Here is a 21,283-nt window from a genome sequence, read left to right on the forward strand (position 1 = left end):
GGCTGAGGCGGAAGGATCGCTGGAGCCCAGCAGGTCAATGCTGGGGTGGCCATGAGCATGTCACTGCACTCCAGCCTGGGGGACAGAGTGAGACTCCAACTCAAAAAAAAAAGCAGATTACTAAATAGCATACTTAATATGTTCCAGTTAAGAAAATATGTTAATATCTCTATATAAAAACAAAGGGTATATGCCAACAAATAGATTAGGGTTGGTTATATTTCATTCCCTTCTTTGTGCCTTCTGTATCTCCTACATTTTCTACACTAAATACATTTCTTTTTGTCTGTTTGTTTGTTTGTTTTGAGTTGGAGTCTCACTCTGTCGCCCAGACTGGAGTGCAGTGGCATGCTCATGGCCACCCCAGCATTGACCTGCTGGACTCCAGCGATCCTTCCGCCTCAGCCTTCCAAGTACCTGGAACTACAGGCGCGCACTACCACGCCCGGCTAATTTTGTTGATTTATTGTAGAGATGAGAGCTCGCCAAGTCGCCCAGGCGGGTCTCAAACCCGCGGGCTCAGGCAATTCACTCACCTCGGCCTCCCAAAGTGCAGGATTACAGGCTGAGCCACCGAGCCTGGCTCTAAATATATTTCTTAAAACACATTTTTAAACCAAGATTATGAAAAGAATGTAAGAAAGAAAAGTAATCATAATACATTACACAACAAAAAATCTATTATAGCTACAACTATATCGAGCTGCACATGCTGGATGGGCACAGTGTTTCACACCTGTAATCCTAGCATTTGGGGGACCCAAGACAAAAGGGTTTTGTTTAAGCCTAGGAGTTTGAGACTAACCTAGGGCAACACAGAGAGACCTCATCTCTACAAACAAAATCGAAAAATTAGCCAGGTGTGGTGGCGTGTGCCTGTAGTCCCAGCTACCCAGGAGGCTAGGCAGAAGGATTGTCTGAGCCCAGGAGGTCGAGGTTGAAGTGAGCCCTGATCATGCCATTGTACTCTAGCCTAGGTGAAAAAGTGAGACCCTGACTCAAAGAAAGATAAAAATAAAAGCACATGCCTAGGAAAAAGACTGGAATGAAATACACTAAAACCCCAACAGACTGTAGTCACAGTCATAGCTGACGTTTCACCTCGACTCCGTCTTCCCCAATATTTGACAGTGTGACTATATTACTTTACCAGAAGAATAATCATTAAAAAACGTTGAAGACAAAAAAGACTTAAAGGCAGCTGTGCCCCAGAAGTCGAATCTAGTTTGGGGTTTGCTTTTATACAACAATGCCACCTAGTCACCACGTCTCTTAGCAGTCATTCACCTCCTTCCCTAATTTGTCAAATGGGCACTGTACTTGTCCGGCCCTCTCCCCACCTCAGGGATTTGCCAAACACAAAGCACTATGGGAATATCATCATTACATTCCCTGAAGCGTCAGACTGTTCCCCTCCATCCCCCAGGAAGGCCCATACCCACTTCCTGACCTGCTCATGTGAGATGTTTCGCGCTGTCTGGATGCCTGTTTTGTATCACACGAAGCAAAGTGGAGGTTGCTCGTTGCCATATCTGAGCAAGAAGATCTGTTAATAAAAAGGCAAAGTGAGGTTTTCATGTGTTTGCCCTGTACACATGCAAGTACACGTGCAAGCCTTCCGATTATTTTTGTACATCTCACCTCCGTTTCTTATCAACTTAAATTAAAAAACCTACATTACAAACATTCCTGAACTATAGCACAATAAAATGCTCATTTTTCTTTTTATTCTAGTAAACAAAATATAAATTAATTTAAATCACACTACAGCTCTCTACCCAAAGTTAGCACTGTCTCTTGATATACCTTTCCAGATCTTTCCCCGAGTAAACCATATATATTTTATTGAAAGTTTATTAAAGATATCTATTATGATGTATTGCCATATACTATAATTATCTGAATCTCTGCTTCTCAAGAAATGCAGAGTTGTTTTATCATAGTGCCTGCAGAGCATTCTACAGAATGGAAGTGCCACAGTTTGTTATCTGTCCCTCGTTTTTCTTTTTTTAACTTTATTTATTTATTTAGAGTTGAAGTCTCACTCTGTCGCCCAGACTGGAATGCAATCACACGTTCACGACCACCACAGCCTCGACCTTTTGGGCTCAGGCAATCCTTCCACCTCAGCTTTCCAAGTAGCTGGAACCATAAGCATATGCCACCACGCCCAGTTAATTTTTTGATTTATTGTAGAGACGAGGTCTTGCCAAGTTGCCCAGGCCAGTCTTGAACCCAAAGTCCTGTGTCCAGCTCCTGTCCCTCATTTTTAGACATGTAGGTTGCTTCCAAAGTTCAGGTATCACAAATCACTATTAATAAGCCCCTTTACTCACTTGCCTGAATATTTCCCAAAAAGAAAATTCCTGAGAGAGAGGGCCTATGCATTTTGTAAGTATTTTCCTTTTAATAAACTAACTTCCCATTAAATATACACCATAGAAAGCTGAAGTAACACAGAGAAGATGAAGACTAATCTGGTTTGCACAATCTTAAGCCTGTTTACTGACCCAGAGATATCCCACAGAAGCACCAAGGGGGCAGGTCCACTCAAAGAAGGACGTTTCCAGAAAGAGCTTAATAATAAGCCCTGCCCTATATTATAATAAAATTGCCAATCTCCTTCCATGTCCATTTACCTTAACAGGAACACATCCTATAGAGATGAGTTAAAGACATTAATGAAAGAGGCAGAAAAAAAGAATTACTGACTATTCCTTTGGAGAAGCTTTTTTCTCTCCTCAATTCTAAGACGTGTACAAAACCCTGAGTTAAGCGGAATTTGATAACATCTCACCTTTCCAACATCCCAATGCCCTGTAATATTTTACAATCAGCATTCACCTTCTCTTTGGCACATCAAGCTCCCTTAATTTCACACATCAAGCAAGGAAAAGTCAAGGTTCTTCTTACAAAGAATTTTAAGTGTGGGGTGGTAAGAGCCTTCCAGAAGAAGACTCTGCAGGTAAGGGAAAATAGTAGTTTAAAGCAGTTGTTTCCATCACAAAAACTCGGGGAACAGCATAAACAAGACTACGAAATGACTGTTTATAAGCAGGGAAAGAAGAGGAGACAAATGAAAGGACTGTCTACCCTTCTGGACCACTCTTGAGCATCTATCCTCTTACAGACTCATTTAGAAAGTTTAGAAACAGTCTCTGAAATGTACTGTTAACATGCCCCCCTTTTCACTTTGCCTTTAGCTCTACTTATAAAATTCTCCCAGTGTTGAAATGGTTTTTTTGTTTGTTTGGTTTTTGTTTTTGAGTCAGAGTCTCACTTTGTCGCCCAGGCTGAAGTGCAGGGACCCGCTCATGGCCACCGCAGCCTTGACCTACATACAGGACTCAGGTGATTCTTCTGCCTCAGCCTTCCAAGTAGCTGGAACCACAGGCGTGTGCCACCACGCCTGGCTAATCTTTTGATTTATTTTAGAGACAAGGTCTCACCATGTTGCTCGGCTGGTCTCGAACCCCTGAGCACAGGCAATCCTCTCCCCTCCGTCTCCCAAAGTGCTGGGATTAAAGGCTTGAGCCACTGCGCCTGGCTCGAAATTTTTATTTACTCAAAACTATCACTCTTTTCTTTAACGTTTCTGATTTTGAGGGCATACTTAGAAAAACCAACCCTCTATTAATACAAAGATTACATAACATAAGTTTACCTGTGCTGTTACTTTTCAATATGTAATTTGTGGATCCGTTTATGATCTGGATAGACAGACAGATGTGTATTTTTTCCTAATCTTTTGCCACTTTTCCCAAGATCATTTTTAAAAGACCACATCTTTTCCCCAATGATTTGATGTACCACATGAATAACACTAAATATAAACATAAACATAGTTTACTGTGCCAGGTAAATATTCTATGTGTCCACGTGTTAAAATAATGAATTGGGAGGCCAACCGGCTAAGGTTTCTACATAAGGAATGGAAGCAGGGAAGACAAAACTTAGGCTTAACCAATCAGAAACCAACAAACTTCGAACTAGAGACTTTGCTGATCAGAAACTGCCAACCTCTAACTAGGGCCTTTGCACCTTAACCAATCAAACACTTTCTTTGTCTTGTTTCTTCAAACACCTTATCAAAGTTGCCCCCACCCACCCCCTGGGTGGAGGCTGAACTGCAGTCTGGTAATGCCCAATTCATGAATCACTGAATAGCCAAACTCGTTAAAACGTTAACACGTCTAAGTATCTCTCTTAACAAAAGCTACAATTCTAGTATCCTTACCTGATACAACAGACTTAAATTTGGCAAAATGTCATATTTATTAATAAAATGCCATATTTTATTCATCTTTTCTGAGTATAAAAATTTAGATGAGATCCTTTTAACCTTTTTCTGCTTTTATTCACATATACATGAAGTCTCAGAAATACTATACTATTTTAAAATCTGTATTAATACCACAATAAGTATATCATGCCACAAACTGATTTTTTTAATTAAACAAGATACAGAACTAATTCATTTCAACTACTGTCTTAGGATGTCCTCAAGAACATTCTTATTTTTTTTAAATAAGAAATGTTTCAAATACATCTAGCAGAGAAAATAATATAGCAAGCATACAAGTATATCTAGAATCAATTTTTTAGTACAATGGATTTAAGTTTAATTTTTTCCCTGCATGGATAGGCCAGGAACAACAACTCATCTTTCAGCTATCTATCTGCTAGCTGGGAAATAAGACAAGAGGAAGCCTACGTGTCCTCTCAAGGTCACCTTGGAGCGCCATCTGCAGGCCCACCCAAGGCATGCTTCTTTCTCTAGGGATATGATATACCTTTGATTGACCATACCTTTGATTGATTTGCTATTTACTAGTAAGACCTATCTCTGGGCCGGGTTCGGTGGCTCAGCCTGTAATCCCAGCACTTTGGGAGGCCGAGGTGAGTGGATTGTCTGAGCCCGCGGGTTCCAGACCCGCCTGGTCAACTTGACGAGAGCTCATCTCTACAACAAATCAAAAATAAGCCGGGAGTGGTAGCGCGTGCCTGTAATTCTGGTTACTTGGAAGGCTGAGGCGGAAGGATTGCCGGAGCCCGGCAGGTCGAGGCTGCGGTGACCGGGAGTGGCCAATGCACTCCAGTCTAGGGGACAGAGTGAGACTTCAACTGAAAAAAAACAAAAAAGGACCTATCTCTATAATGTTAACTTGTGGATTTTTTTGGTATGGTGGATATGCAAATAATTTCTGTCTGGTAAGGTTATGATCCTACTGCCTTACAGGAGATTGACAAACCAGTTTTACCGTTCAACGACTCTTATTTTAACATTTTTCTTCATTTCCCCCAACGCGCTTACCAGTTTTACCATCTTGCTGATTTCCTTATTGGTAAATAAATCCTTGACATGTGCTGAGTCTATTAATTATCATACTTTGACATAGTGTGTTATTCTGCAGTCTCTAACACGGAGCCAGTTTCCATATGTATGCTCTGGAAACTCTGTTTCTGGGCATTCTTTGGTTCCACTCACACATTTGCCTCTCCCTGTACTAGTCACATTGTCTTCATTATCATGGCTTTCTGATACCTGTATGCTAATGGGGGCAAGTTCTCTACTGCATTAAATGCTCTTGGGCAGTAGGGAGGGAATACTATTACACCTTCATTCTTGCCTATGAACTTTAGAGTGAGTCATTGTAAAGTTACGAGGAAAGTCCTGGTGGGGTTTTGACTGGGGCTTCATGACATCATTAAAGAAATCTGCAGAGAACTGCTATCTTTACAACATTGCATCTTCACCTCTATACACATTTATTCAGGTCTTCTCTTTTTTTCTTCAATAGGGTTTTTAATACACGAACATGGCAACGATGTGCAGGTATCCCTGCAAAAGACCCAAGCTAAATCTTCCTATGGCTCCAAGTTTAGAATTTAGACCACCAAAATAGGCACAGTTATTAAAAACTGAACAGAGAGGCCAGGCGCAGTGGCTCACACCTATAATCCCAGCACTTTGGGAGGCCGAGGTGAGAGGACTGCCTGAACCCACGGGTTCCAGACCAGCCTGGGCAACTTGGCGAGACCTCATCTCTACAATAAGTCAAGGAAAATTAGCCGGGTGTGATGCCTGTAATTCCGGCTACTTGAAAGGTTGAGGTATAAGGATCGCCTGAACCTCACAGGTCGAGAGGTCAAGATTGTGGTGACCGTGAGTGTGCCACTGCACTCTAGTCTGGGTGACAGAGTGAGACTCTGACTCAAAAAAAAAAAAAAAATGAACAGAATAAAATGACTCATCTCTTCCACCCTTGAGTTGTTGGGAGCCGGCCATGGAGGCCCACTGAGCATTAGGGATCAGGGAGGGCCGTGGACCCCAAGACCACTAGGATGTGTTCGGGAGCCGCTGACTCCATTTTCCTCCTCCTTTTACCATGCAGCACAAGTAACCTAAAGGAATTCTGCTGATCTAAGCTAAAGGCTCTGTGACTGTGACAGGCATGGCTCACTCTAGAAACCCATTGTTCCTGTTTCCCATAAACTGCGATTTTGGCTTAGGTATTAGATATAATTCAAATTCAGGTCACATTTGGTAGCCTTTTATACGGTACAAGCTTCTTTATAAGATTTAAAAGTATATTTGTAGAATTAGTATATAATGGTATAAATGACTATCTAGAGTTATCAGAAATGGCCCAGCACAGAGTTTGGGCTGGGCCACATTCCTGAGGGCCCAGCGCGTACTTTGGACTGGGCTGCATTCTTTTAGGCCAACTTTAGCTACAGTTAGTGTAGGGTTTTTTCTACCTATTATAGAAATTGAATTTATTTTATTCATAGAAAGTATTGTAGAATAGGTCATGCTACGTCAGGGAATCATGTTAGTTCAAGCATGATCAATCATGATATTTTGAGGTTTAATAAGAATACAGTTAACTGTAGAAATTTCATTGTCTCCATTTTCTACTATTGTGGTTTTGGCCTTAGTACATTTACAGTTTATATTTGGGTTTTATTTTTAGAAGCTTTGCTGCTGCTGATCGGCTTTATATATTAGGATTAGGAATTAGAAACTTTCATAGAAATTAGGATAGATATATAGGACTTTAGAATAGCCATTTTGTTAAGAGATTGTAGTCTATTGTTCCAAAAGGTGGCCCACCGTGAACCTTGGACTGGGCCACATCCTGTAGAGCCCAGCGTGATCTTTGGACTGGGCTACATCCTTTAGGAATTGGCTTAAGCTATAATTAAGAGCTTCTGTAGCATTGTGTAAGTAGTATTAGCATAGAATAGAAAGGTAATAAAGTTTAAGTTAGTCACCATGGATATTGCGTGAGCTTTAGAAGTTATTGATTGTCAGAACATCATCATGCTAGTAGGGATTGTTGCACTGCTTTTGAAGAGCATTAACTAGCAAAGGGAACAATAAGACAATCTTGGAGTTTGTCCCTCCTCATACCTAAGGAAACATCTGGTGGGTGAGGGACACCCCTCCTGCACCTGGCTTTGTGTTCACGTGAAAGACTTGTGAGACTGTCTAAAATTTGGAGATAAATACCTGCTGTAACTTTCAATAAACGGCTTCTGCTCATTTCCCTGAACAGCTGTCCACTTTCTTTCTTTCTCTTTCTTCCTCTTTATATCTATCCTTCCATCCTTCTTTCTTTTAATATCTGTCCCTACAGATTCGCTGACGCCACCACATCTTCCAAGGGACTCCCCAAAACTTGCAGGGGCTGGCCCCACGCATTGAGTATAACCTAGATGTTATACTCTGATGTTAGAAGAAATATATTTTTAACTAACAAAAACTGTTGTTTATTTGGTTGATGGTGGCTAAGGAAAACAATACACCATATTTCAATTACAGGTTAGTAGTACATTGGAAATTATGCCCTTATTTTCCCTGTTTTTACTGCTCTAATTTTCTTTCAATTTCTTTTTTTTTTTTTGAGTCAGTCTCACTCTATCACCCAGGCTGGAATGAGTGACATGCTTATGGCCACGGCAGCCTCAACCTGCTGGACTCAGGCGATTCTTCTGCCTCAGTCTTCCACGTAGCTGAAACCACAGGCATGCACCATCATGCCCGACTAATTTTTCTGATTTATTATAGAGATGAGATCTCACCATGTTGCTCTGGCTGGTCTCAAATCCCTGAACTCAGGCAATTCTCTTGCCTCCGCCTCCAAAAGTATTAGGATAACAGGCATGAGCTACTGCGCCTGGTCCTTTCAACTTTTTTTTTTTTTAATTTATTTTGAGTTGGAGTCTCCCCCCCCCTCCCCGCCCCGTCACCCAGGCGGGAGGTCAGTGGCATACTCACAGCCACCCCAGCCTCGACCTGCTGGGCTCCAGTGATCCTTCCACCTCAGCCTTCCAAGTAGCCAGAACTACAGTCACATGCTACCATGCTCGGCTAACTTTTTGATTTATGGTAGAGAAGAGGTCTAACTATGTTGCCCAGGCAGGTCTTGAACCCACAGGCTCAGGCAATCCATTCGCCTTGGCCTCCCAAAGTGCTGGGATTACAGGCTTCAGCCACCATACCCAGCCCCTTTCAACTTTTTAAACAGCTTTATTGCTATGTAATCCACCCATTTAAAGTATACAATCAACGGTTTTTAGTATATTCCCAGAGGTGTACAACCATCACCACAATCTAACTTTAGAACATTTGTCACCCAAATGTATCCACCCAACAGTAGTCACTCCCCATTTCTCCCTCTACCTCCCCTAATCCTCAACCACGACTTTCTTTTTCTATAGATTCTGGACCTTTCAAATCAATGGACTCACATAATATGTGGTCTTTCATGATTAGCTGTTTTCAATTAACATGACTTCAAGTTTCATTCGTGTTGCAGCATGTCATAGTACTTCATGCCTTTTTGCTGCCAAATACTATTCCACCGAATTGAAACACATTTTATTTATCATTTCATCTGTTGATAATATAAGAGTTATTTCTACTTTTTGGCCATTATGAATAATGCTGCTATAAACATTCATACAAAAGTTCTTGTGTGGACATATATTTTTATTTCTCTTACTTTTATACCTAGCAGTGAAATTGTTAAGACATATGGTAACTCTTATGTTTGATATTTTGAAGAATTGCCAGATTGTTTTCCACAGTGGCTGTTTGATCATATATTCCTACCTTTACTGTATGAGAGTTCTAAATTTCTCAACAGCTGCACCAATACTTGTTATCATCCGTTTTAGTAGGGGTGGTGATATTTTGTGGTTTTCATTTGCACTTGCTTAATGACTAATGATGTTCAGAATCTTTTCAGGTATCCATGGGCCATTTGTATATCTTCTTTTGAAAATACCTATTCTGATTCCTTTCTCATTTTTAATTGAGCTTCCTGTCTTTCAATGACTGACCTGAATACTGTCCTAATTTTCCATCATAGCTAGAGCTATTTTCTTTCTCCTTTTTTTTTTTTTTGAGTTGGAGTCTCACTTTGTCGCCCTGGCTAGAGTGCAGTGGCATGCTCATGGCCACCGTAGCCTTGACCTGCTGGGCTCCGGTGATCCCTCTGCCTCAGCCTTCCAAGTAGCTGGAACTACAGGCGCGCACTACCACACCTGGCTTATTTTTTGATTTAATGTAGAGATGATATCTCACCAAGTTGCCCAGGCTGGTCTCAAACCCCCAGGCTCAGGCAATCCTGTCACCTCAGCCTCTACAAGTGCCGGGATTACAGGCTGAGCCACTGCATCCGCCCTGGAGCTGTTTTCAAATGAAAAGGTGACAGCTATCTCTATTTATAAGTTTTCTCTCAAATCACAACTAGCAGAACTGATTCAAATTTGCTTTCTCCAATATATCCAACACATCATATCCCTGCACAATGAGATAAAAGCTAGCCCCCTTTTCAAAAAAATTTCAAAAATTAATAAAAATATGCTTAACGTCCTTAAACTTTTCATCAAAGCTAAAATCTCTCCTTAGGACAGAAGAGTAATGAGTGTGGCTTGGCCAACTGATATACCCTGGGAGGCGCCATATGTATACTCAAGAGTCGAAATGGGATCCACCAGTGATGAGACGCAGGCCTCTGATGTGCCCTGGAAATCTGCTGGATGTTGCTGACCACATGAACAGCTTGTCTTCCTTACTGAAGAAAACTGCTCGCCAGACCCAGCTGCCCACTGGATGATTACCCAAACAGCCATTCTCATGACCACGATGACAGGAAGAAGGAAGCGCCTCCGCTGATAAGGAGGGAGAACAGCCCAGAAATCAACAGACACTCCCCAAACACCATTTCGTTGTCACCCTCAGCTCCATTTTGCCAGGCTTGACACCAGTGCTGTCAGAATCAAAGGAATGTAATTTCAACTTTTTCTCCCACTTTAGCCCTGTTGCTTTAGAAGGAAAAACTAAAAAGCTGAAAGAGGCTGAGGACAGGCACCAGCAAAGGATATAACTGCTCTATTAAATGAGAACTGGTGAACTGGTAAATAGATAATCTACCTCTAAATAATCTATGCTTAGACTTCTCAAAGGAGTCCCCAATCAAAACTATAAACCTTAGTATTATCTGTAGGGCTTGGGTGATTTTTAGATTCTTTGTGCTTTTCTATGTTTTTTCACATTTTCAAAAATAATCATGCACTATTTTAATAATCAGGAAAAAAAGTATATATTTTGAGCAATTTTAGTTCAAATTCATGAAGGGAATAGTCAAATGTTAATTTAAGGAAACACCCTCTGATCATCCTTTTTATCACACATAGCTTAAAACGGTTATCCTAAAAGATATGCAAGAACAGTAGGATTTATTATTTTTAGCTCTTTCTATGGAAAGAATTCAGAATATATCACTACCCAAAGTGTTTCTAATGTTATTTTAGACCTTTTAGAAGTCTTCCAGATTTTCACTGGAAAAGTCCGTCCTTAAATGCTGTGGTTTTTCTAATTTCACCTCTTCTATTTCCTACATTGATACCATGCTTCAATAGTTCTACCGTTATATTCCTGAACTGCTTTCAAATGTATTACTTTATATATAGTTACCACCTCAAACTAACCTTTAATGCATCTACCTTTGCTAAAAATAGTCTGTGATCTACTCCTTAAAGGAAATTGGCCCTTGCTGGAAGCTAAGTGATGGCGATCAGTAGGAACTGTCATGAGTCCTCTAAAATCAGCGTCATGAGTCCTCTAAAATCAGCCTTGCTTCCCATCTTTGGCAGATCTGAAAAAAACAGAGCCCACGAAGTCTCTGTGGAGTGTAATGTCTGCCAACTGTTCCTTAACCTTATATGGAAAATGGAGAGAGACAAGTCCATTCAAATAGGTGAACTCATCACTGTTTCAACAGCTTTGCTCAAAAGGTTCTTACTTCCCTTTATCCTGTCCTGTTTCACATTTTTATCAGAAACTGGGATTAAAATAGAGAAAAGAAGGTAAACAACTCTGCAGGAAAAAAGGAAGCTTGAGAAAGACAGCAGCGAATGGACCACAATCTAAAATGACAACACTCTAAATGAGTGGGTTATATTTAGTTAAGTAGATTTAATCTTTATCCCCATACGTTTAGTCACGTCATATTCCTCCAGAAAATCATATAGTTCCTGCTCTCAAAGATGACAGCTCAGTGAGAATAAATTATAACTTCCTGCATTTGGATCCCAAAAAATGTAACTGAATAAAAGCAGGATAAAAAAAGATGTGACCGAGCATCACAGTAGTAAAAAAGTGAACATATGTATACAACAGAATATTAACCCTGATGCAATTTAAGCTATATAAATAGAAACACAGCATGTAGAATGAAGAACGCAATAGTCTGTCCTAAGTTTCTTTTAATTAGCTCTTTTGAAAAAGAAAATTGTCTCTTGATCAGAGTGGAAACTTAGTGAAGGCAGGACTGCATCAAAGCACCTGGAACCCTGAAGTCCTTCAATAAGTGCTGGTTGGCTGATCAAACAAAGGCGTGAATGAATGATAACAGCACTCTCCTCCAGACAGTCAGCCATTCCCGGCCTACTGAACGTTCAAGGAATACTGTTTTCTGCAGACTGACAATAATGAACACAAACAAAAGCTGACTCCCAGGGAGAAAAAGTACTCAAAGCCAGTTCAGTAGAAGGACGAGTTTAAGGAAGTGTGGTCTAACTTAGAAGAAAGAAGAGCAGAGAGAAAACAGAGAAAAAAATATGAAAGCTCCCTTGTTCACTAGTAAGATTCTGACTCATCCTTCTAGACCACCTTCTCTGGGATAGAATCTTCTCAAATGACTCAGAAAATAATGCATAATAATACATTTTGAGAGAGAATGATTTTTTTTAAGTGTGGCAAAATGTGAAAACTGGATTAAAGGTATTCAGAAGTTCTCTGTATTATTCTTGCGCTTTTTCTGTAAGTTTAAAATTATCACAAAATAAGACTGTTTTAAAAGATAGCTTAGTGGCAAGATGATCCTGTAACAAGGGCAGACAGGGATCAAACGAGTGGCCCCAGGAGCTCAGGACCTTGTGGGCTAACCAATCAGTGGAAGGCCAAGCCCGGGGTCACGGGTACACCAACAGTCCAGCAACTGCAAATACTTTGGTGGCAGAGGAAAGGGGCCAATGACGATAGGATGAGGCCCTCAGCCAGGGGAGAGACTCCCAGACTACCCCACCTCTCCCTGGACCCAGGTCATCCAGAAAAGAGGGGTCAAGGAGAAACCTTGGGAAAGGGAGACAGACATAGGCTTGATGCAGAGTTTACATTTGTCCTAACTGGGCATTTACCTTCCCTCCCCTCCCAAAAAACCTGAGTCACTCCAAAAGAGACTGTTCGAAATCTGAGCAGATGATGTCATCTTTAATTGACAACTTAATGTGTTTTTCTGTCCTCGGAGGAGATGAGAGCTCCAGAGCAAAGTGAGAACAGTCGAAAAGCACAAAAGTTCATTTTCATATAAAATACAAAGCATGATTCAGACACTACCCACTAAGAAGGCAGAAGGTAGGGCTTTTTCCTGTCTCTTTTGAAAACAGAAACTGTCCCCAAGAGACGATGTTTTCTTTGCCCACGGTGACAGAAAGAGCCTGTATCTTCTCAGATTCTTCCCTTAGGCAAAGCAAATCACACCCTTTCCCATTATTTAAAACAAACCACAATGGAATGTTAGACTGGCAAGAGAGATGTGCAGTTCCTGTTCATTTTGCTGGTTTTCTTTGCTGACTTTTGTAAAATTAAAAGCCAAATGAAACAAAATCCTTTCTCTATTGGAGGGCTCTCTTAATTTTAACAAAAAACTTCTGACTTAATCTATGAATGCCCCTGTCTCACCACACGACTGTAGTGTGATTTAGGAGAAAGCATGCTGGGACACAAAGCGGACCACTGAGTGTCTGTCCCAGGTACTCCCGTCACTTGCAAACAGTATGACTCTGAACCACACCTCCGTGTCCTCATCTGCAAAAGCAGAGGAGAGAGAACAATACCTGCCCCGTCTTTCTCACAGGGACATTACAAAGGAAGAAACATGCTTCAGTTTGCAAAATCACTTTTTTTGTTTTTGAGTCGGGGGTCTCACTCTGTCACCCAGGCTGTGTGTAGTGGCACGCTTACAGCCACTGCAGCCTCAACTTGCTGGGCTCAAGCGATCCTTCCACCTCAGCCTTCCAGAGACATGAGCCCACACCTCAGCCTTCCAGAGACATGAGCCCACACCCAGCTAATTTTTTTTTTAATTTATTGTAGAGATGAGGTCTTGCCAATTTGCCCAGGCTGGTCTTGAACACCCAGGTTCCGGCAATTCTCTTGCCTCCACCTCTCAAAGTGCTGGGATTACAGCACCCAGCGGAAATCACTTTTTAAACTGAAGCATCACATAGACGGAAGGGAATGTAAGTGGTGCAAATGTTATTACAAGAGTTAAGTGACGGAAGCCAAGAACATGCCATTAGACAGACCACTGCATTCCTGCCACTCAGCAGTTTTGCTCAATGCTTCCTGCAGCCACGGGGCAGAGGCCACTTCAGCAGCATTTGGTATTTTCATGCTGTCCCTCCAAGCAGGAATGCAGATGTTTCTGGGATGCACAGCAAATGAGGTGTTCAGTGTGACGCTGAATAGGAGGAAGCTGCTTCTCATTTCTTTTAAAACATTGCAACCTAAATAAAGAGTAACAAGAAATGCTTTTAAAAGCAATGCTGAAAACCAGTTTTCCTATCATTTGTCTCCTGAGTCAAGAAGGGAAGAACAACTAAAGATGACTCAAAAGCCATTTTCTCAGGCTAAATAGTCTCTACTCTGGGTCCTTTGGTCGGAGTTCACAGCTCATCATAGCATAATTATTGCTCTACTTTCAGCTGTAGTGAGTAGCTTATGAGCTTCTTATGGACAGGAGCTCTTAGTCCAGAGATGCTCAATGAGTGTTTGATGAATGAATGACATTTTTATTGATTCCATTAGCACCCTTGCACCAAATACAGTCTTGCTTCTTGGCATTTATGGCACATGCAGATCGTGAAGAGTACCCATGAATATTTTATCATGGAGACCTGCATTCACAAATAAGCAGCTTTCAGTAAACACAGGGCTTTCCCTACAAGCACCTATTAGTAGGAGAAACAAACGAAACTGAAGAAGTATATAAATACTCTAGTAACTAAACCCCAGAGTTTAGTTTTCTTTAAGATGTGGCTGTCTTCATAGTTGATATGTGGTAATTATTCAGTCTGTAGCATTAAGCAGGCACACAAAATGGTTCTGCTACACAGGGATGACATTATTTAAAGATAAAAATAAGAACAAAAACATCTAAGCTAATATTAAGGAGAAGTGATGGCAAATACTATAAGTTGGTCCCGGTTGGCTGTATCACAGAAAGGTTCAAACTCTGCTCCAACCACTAAGAAGATAATAACTACAACCCCAAACCACAAGAGAAATTCAAGTCCTAATCCCATAACTTCCCTGCTCTCTAAAATACAGCCACCTGTAATGACTTGAAATAAGATATTACATAAACCATTCATCTAAGATGATCGCCCAAGAAACCCATTCCCACAACCTGAATGGTCACTAAAGACTTTCCACACCTGTGAATTGATGAAATATAAAAAGAAAAGCAAACCATGCATGAAATTCACATCAAACTCACGTTCTGCTTGGTTTTCCTCAATCAAGCACCTAAATCTCTCTGGCTAGGTCAGTGAATGTGGGGAGAACAGCACTATTAAGCCATGTTTTGCCCAATTAACTCGCCAGAGTCACACAACATTTTGGTTAACATCTTGATGTTAGTCTGGTCTCTAATAACCACAGGCCTAGCATGTCCATGTTTATCACATCTTCAGTGAAGACACAATAAATATTCTTACTATACATGTGGATGACACAGTCACAGGATAGAAAGTTCGTATGATAAACACCAAAGACAAGTTTCCAAATAATCTTAAAAGAAACATAGCTGTCCCCTGGTATCCACAGGGGGTTGGTTCCAGGACCCCTGAGGATACCAAAATCTGCAGATGTTCAAGACCCCTATATAAAATGGCATCGTATTTGCATACAACCTATGCACTTCCTCCCAAATATTTTATTTTTTTCGAATCCGAGTCTCACTCTGCTGCCCAGCTGGAGGGCAGTGGCACACTCGTGGCCACCACAGCCTCGGCCTGCTGGGCTCAGAGATCCTTTTGCCTCAGCCTTCCAAATAGCCAGAACTACAGGTGTGCACCACCACACCCAGCTAATTTTTTTATTTATTGTAGAGACGAGGTCTCACCAAGTTGCCCGGGCTGGTCTTGAACCCGTGAGCTCAAGCAATCCTCTCACCCCGGCCTCCCAAAGTGCTGGGATTATAGGCATGAGCCACTGTGCCTGGCCTTTTAATGCATTTAAGATGAATAACATAGCTGGTGGGGCTGAGGGATACTGGGACTCATAATCTGGCAAATGTGGTAGAATGTAGATGGCCAAAAACTCTGTCAACTTTCCCATCAAAAAGTGGAGTCTGGCCAGGCTCGGTGGCTCAGCCTGTAATCTCAGCACTTTGGGAGGCCGAGGTGAGTGGACTGCCTGAGCCCACGGGTTCAAGACCCGCCCGTGCAGCTTGGTGAGACCTCGTCTCTACAATAAATCAAAAATGAGCTGGACGTGGTAGCGTGCACCTGTAGTTCTGACTACTTGGGAGGCTGAGGCGGAAGAATTGCTGGAACCCAGCAGGTCGAGGCTGCGGGCCACTGCACTCCAGGCTGGGTGACAGAGTGAGACTCCAACTCAAAAAAAAGTGGACTCTATGGCCCTTCCCCTTGAATTGGGGTGGCCTCTGTGACTACCTGCCCAAGACAATACTGGGTTCGTTGGGGGTCCAAACCTTAAAGACAGCAGATTCTATATCCTGTCCCTTGGAAACTCAAGCATGGAGAGCAGAGCCCCTAGCCAGCAGTTCCAGCTCAATCCCCAGGTGGCAACCAGTGCTAACTGGCCAGCCAGGTGGATGAGCCTTCATACTCATGGATCCTCGAGCAACAGCTGAGCCACCCCAGGTGATTCCAGTGGCCGAGATAAGCCATCACCTTTGAGACCTGCCTAAATAGCAGACTCACAAGGAAAAAAGTGAGTGTTATTGTTTTGTCTCTTTCATCCTGGGGTGGTATATTTCACAGCTATGGATAAGTAGCACCGAAAGCATTAATAGGCGAGAGGTCCTGAGTCATGAGAGTAAAAAAATGACTCATTTGCACTCCTGGCTGACCAGACTATACAAACTATAGTGTCCAGTTGTGGTTGTCACCATCTAGAAACTATGATGGGTCAGATGCAAAGAGATCAGAACAGTGAGAAGTCTGAATACATCACACAAGGAAAAGTGACAGAACTGAGAATGGGGCACCTGGAAATGCAAAGATGTGCTAAGGAGGTGGAGAGAATAGTTTATGTAAGTAAAAGACTGCTTTGTAAAAATATCAGAAGGGTTTCATCCTGAGAGCCGTGGATGAGAGGCTGCAGAGCGGCAAAGTTTATCATGGTTAAGGAAGAACATTCTAACAGCCTTTCAGAAATGAAATGGATGGATGGCCCTGGGAATCAAGGGAGATCTTCTGCTAGAATATCTCTACTGAAGTTACTCTCTGCCCTCACCAATCTTCAACTGTGCAAGAATTCCCACTCATTACTGAGGAGACAAGTCCCGTGTGCAACTCTGAATATTCCGGCAATGCCGACAGGAATTGCTCATGTTCATGGACAGCGATATTCGTCTAAAATTCAAGAAACCTCTGATTCTTCCATTAGCATTCCTCTCCTGGGATGTATGTTTTTCCATGTTCTTTAATTGACCTGCCATTGGAGCATAATCTGCCCCTACGTGTGGTCCTGTCCTTTCTAAAATGAGCCAAAGTGTAAATGTGGTGTTAACAAGTGGAAATCAAGCGCAAAATACCAGGAAGACCTCTGGGCATGAGGCCAAAACAAAAAAACCTAAGCATTGTTTCACACTTCATGATGAATAAAATCCACTGCAGCTTTTTTAAAAAGCGGAGGAAGAGGAGGAGGAGGGGAAAAAAGGAAGAAGCTCTCAACCTGTGACTAAGGGAAACAACACAGCAGTTTCAAGGAGCACAGACTTGTCAACTTTTCGCCTGATGGAGCCATAAGCACCACACTATATGACCTTAGGCAACTGATTTAATGTCTGTGCACTTCGTTTTCCTCATCTGTAAAATGGGAATAACAAGACCAATCAACATGGCTGCTGCTGAAGATTTTTTTTTAAGTAATGATAAAACAAACAAACAAAACCAGGTTTGCCGTAGGTACTAGACCTGGCACAGAAGACATTTTAAAAAGAATCCAGTTCATTTCTTCTCTACAAGACAGGAAAATGATGACAGAATATACTAGCATAGCCAATTTCCCTTCCTCTCCTAGGACTGTGAGCTTCAAAGCAGGGACCATCTCTTACTTACTGATCTAAACCCAGCACTTAACACGGTGCCGATCACGTGCTTGTTGAACTAATTATTTCTAACATCTCTTTCTAGCGCAAGCATTCTGGGGATCTGTGATTTCAGATCTGGGGCAGAATTAGATGTAAGTAACAATATACGTACTATATATGTTTGGCCACGAACTACTGACACTTCTACAAGTGAAAAATGATCACATCTATAATGAAATGAGGTAATTAAGGGGGTTTTTTGTTGGTTTTTTTCCTTGCTTTTTGGCTTTTTGAGATACACTTGCTGGAATGGGAAGGCAATTAGTTTTTGAATGCCTTCCTCACCTGCTAAAAATATCTGCTCCATGAGAGCAAATATAACATTTTGTTCCCATCCTATCCCCAGAGCCTGGCAAGAGCTTTGCAACAAATGTAAACATTTGTTGAATGAATGAATGAAATGAATGAATGAATATAAAATCTTTGCAAGTCTGAGGAAGGCAGAATTTCCTAATTTTAGAAATCCTTCCTAATTAAATTCAAAGTTGCTGCGTTTAGGTATGACAAAATGTTTAAAAATAAAAACAGCAGATGTTTGATCTCTGGGTGGTGGAGAAAATTTCTTTTTCCATCCTTGATTTATTTTACGCTGCAGGAAGTCAACCAAAATACTGGCACTCAAAAAGCTCATATAATATGTCAGCCTAAGTCAAACATATTCTGCATCGACAAAGATGACTGTTACCAGTTGGTGTTTAAAAGTATTTTGACTACCAATCTCTGAACATATCAACTTTTAAAAATCACTTTAGCTAATGTGATTTTAAGATCAAGGAATGAGATCAGTAACCAAATGATATGAATCGGTTCACTAAAATAATATGACTTTTATTTAACAAAGACAAATCGAGACCATACGGAGGTTATGGTGGGAATCGGAAATTAACCTTTCTTTTTACAGAATGCTCAAAATTCATTCACTGATAATTCAGCAAGGTTACAGTTCTAGCCTCCAGTGAATTCCAATGGGAAAAAGTGGGACACGATGACTAAGGACAGATGTTGAGACCTCAGGGTCTGCGTCACATAAAAACACAGCACTCGTTCTGATGCCCAGTTTTAAAGAGTGGTCACGCAAAGGTCACTTTTGGGTAGCTTGCATTTACTGGAATCTGCTACAAAGAGCCCACTGAAGCCAAAAGAGCAAGGTCAGAGGTGAGGGTCTCTGATGACCAACACACGCAATTTCAGAGGACAAGCCACTTTACTGATCCTTCAGGTTTTAATTACCCGAACCAAACCAAACCAAAACCCTGCAATGAAGCCAGCAGAGGACACGCGACAAGCACAGTAAACACAAAGTGAACCGTATCATCCTGTCATTGTTCTGCGGGGGGAGCCTCGGCCACCCGGACACACACCTTGCAGCAGCCATCAACCAGCCATGGCATCCCGGGGACGGCAGCAGCAAGACTCAGGATTTTCTCCCATTTCAGCTCTCGGCTTAGGAAGTTTAAAGGGAAAGAATGGGGCGGAGGGTGGGGAGAAGCCCCAGCAAGCTTGACACCAAAGCCCTTGATGAAGACAATGTCATCTAACAAAAACTGCAGGGCTCCAGTGAAATCTCACTCTGGTTTTAAAAATGTACATAGCTCTGCTTAAATCAAATCCTCACAGATTGAAAGAGAACGTTTCAGTCATACCCCCAGGAACTGCTAAATAAATACAACATACTCACAGATTTAGAGCAGCTGTAACTTTGGAGGAATGAATGTACTCCCACTATGAAGATATCTTTCCCTCTCTTCTACCAGATTTTTTTTTAAGCCAACAAAAAGAAGAGACAATCCTCAATTTAAAAGCCAACAAAAATCCTCAATTTCTGTTTTACTCCTTGGGCTCCAGAGAGACTCTCAATTATCAGGCACAACCAAAGTAGTTGTCGAGGCAGCTGACAGCATCCCAGAGCTTCCCAGGGCAGAATTTAAGACATGTCAGTTAAAGTGGCAGCTACACTCTGCTGTAGCCGATGCTTCTGCAGGAAGGGATGCCGGGAGATTTTTTCCCTCAATCTCTGCCGCAGCCTAATTCTAATCCATCACTGTTTAATTATCCTAGAGAAACAGGCAAGGAGAATACAAATGGCCTGGATTTATAAAAGACTACAGGATCTTTTCATGATTTTTCACCTTATCCAAGGATTCTTGCCCTACCTAAAAAGAGCCAACCGAAGAATAAAATGAATCATCCTTTTGTTTTAAGGAAAATGTAGGCACTGGCTGTCATTCCCAGGCTAGATTTCTATATCCCACAGACTTTTTAAAAACACTATATAGGAGAAAAATCAACTTCTCCTAAAGTTCTTAGACCAATAAGCAAAAGCTAATAAGTAAAGGGAATTAAGCACACACAGAATGTGACAGTCACACCAATACAGTTGGAAAACGACACTTCTAAATTAATATTTGAAGTGATAATTGATACAATGGGATTAATATATACATAAGTAATTGAAGAAAATTAACATTCGATAAGCCATATTTGAAGTGGTTTTGAAGAAACTAAAAAAAGTAGACATATATTAATAAAACACCAGTTCAAAGATTCTAAGATAGAACATAATTCTGAAGTTCAGCTGCACTTTTTTGGTTCACATGAAAGCTCTCCTGGGGAATGAAGTGGTCAGTGGCAACACACTTTTTGGTCCTGCCTCAAGGGCTCTTGGCTAGAATGAAAATGTTTTTATTATGGGGCTCACTGTTCTTATTATAAAAGTAATGCCAGGTAATATATGCTGGTATCTCCAGATTATGAAATCATTAACGTCTTCTTGGAAAAAAACTGAAAAGCAAAGAAAAAAAATTAAAACCAGCCATCACAATCTCACAACCCAGAGACAGCCACTGTTAATATTTTGCAATAATCTACTTCTAGTCATCTTCTTCCATATATACATGGAAGAGAAAATCTGATGACTAAACGTATTCTTTTCCTTGCCACGAATGCTTTACATTATCCTTTTCACACAGAATTATGTTCTGATTCTTTTTCAAAAACTGTGACCTTTTGTTAACTGTATCAGCACCATATTTCTCAAGTGCTCAAAAGAGTTAGCATATGCAATGACAGTCAGTCAGTGTATATCTGTGGGCCTACTGTGTGCTGGACACAGAAGATACAGTAAGTAACGTGCAGAGCAAACATGGTCCCTGTCCCCCTGGAGCTCAGTCCAGTTGGGAAGCCAGAAATTCACCAAATGACAGCAAATAACAAGGGCACTGTACTACAAAAGAGAAATGCAGACTCTTCAGAAACATGGAAGAGACCTGGTCTTGTGAAAGTGAGGGTTTCTCAAGGAAGGAAAAGAAAACCAATGACAAGCCCAACTGCAAAATGATTAGTACGATGTATTTCACACCTTC

The 21,283-nt window shown here is 41.4% G+C and overlaps 1 protein-coding gene across 3 annotated transcripts in view; it reads right to left on the reverse strand.

The window, feature by feature from the left end:
• The window catches only part of TTC39B (tetratricopeptide repeat domain 39B), a 107,220-nt gene that overhangs the window by 71,802 nt on the left and 14,135 nt on the right, over nucleotides 1–21,283 (reverse strand). The window contains exon 2 of one of the 3 annotated variants that reach the window (XM_008048886.2): nucleotides 1,451–1,546. In XM_008048886.2, coding sequence (XP_008047077.1) covers nucleotides 1,451–1,530 — 80 coding nt within the window. In that variant the 5' untranslated portion in view covers nucleotides 1,531–1,546. Of the gene's footprint in view, nucleotides 1–1,450; nucleotides 1,547–19,599; nucleotides 19,880–21,283 lie in introns of those variants that run through there. The other 2 variants (XM_021707954.1, XM_021707955.1) reach the window with 2 other exon arrangements.

The sequence above is a fragment of the Carlito syrichta genome, unplaced genomic scaffold (assembly GCF_000164805.1).
Source record: "Carlito syrichta isolate Samal-C Ts95f unplaced genomic scaffold, Tarsius_syrichta-2.0.1 Scaffold128042, whole genome shotgun sequence".
NCBI lineage: Eukaryota > Metazoa > Chordata > Mammalia > Primates > Tarsiidae > Carlito > Carlito syrichta.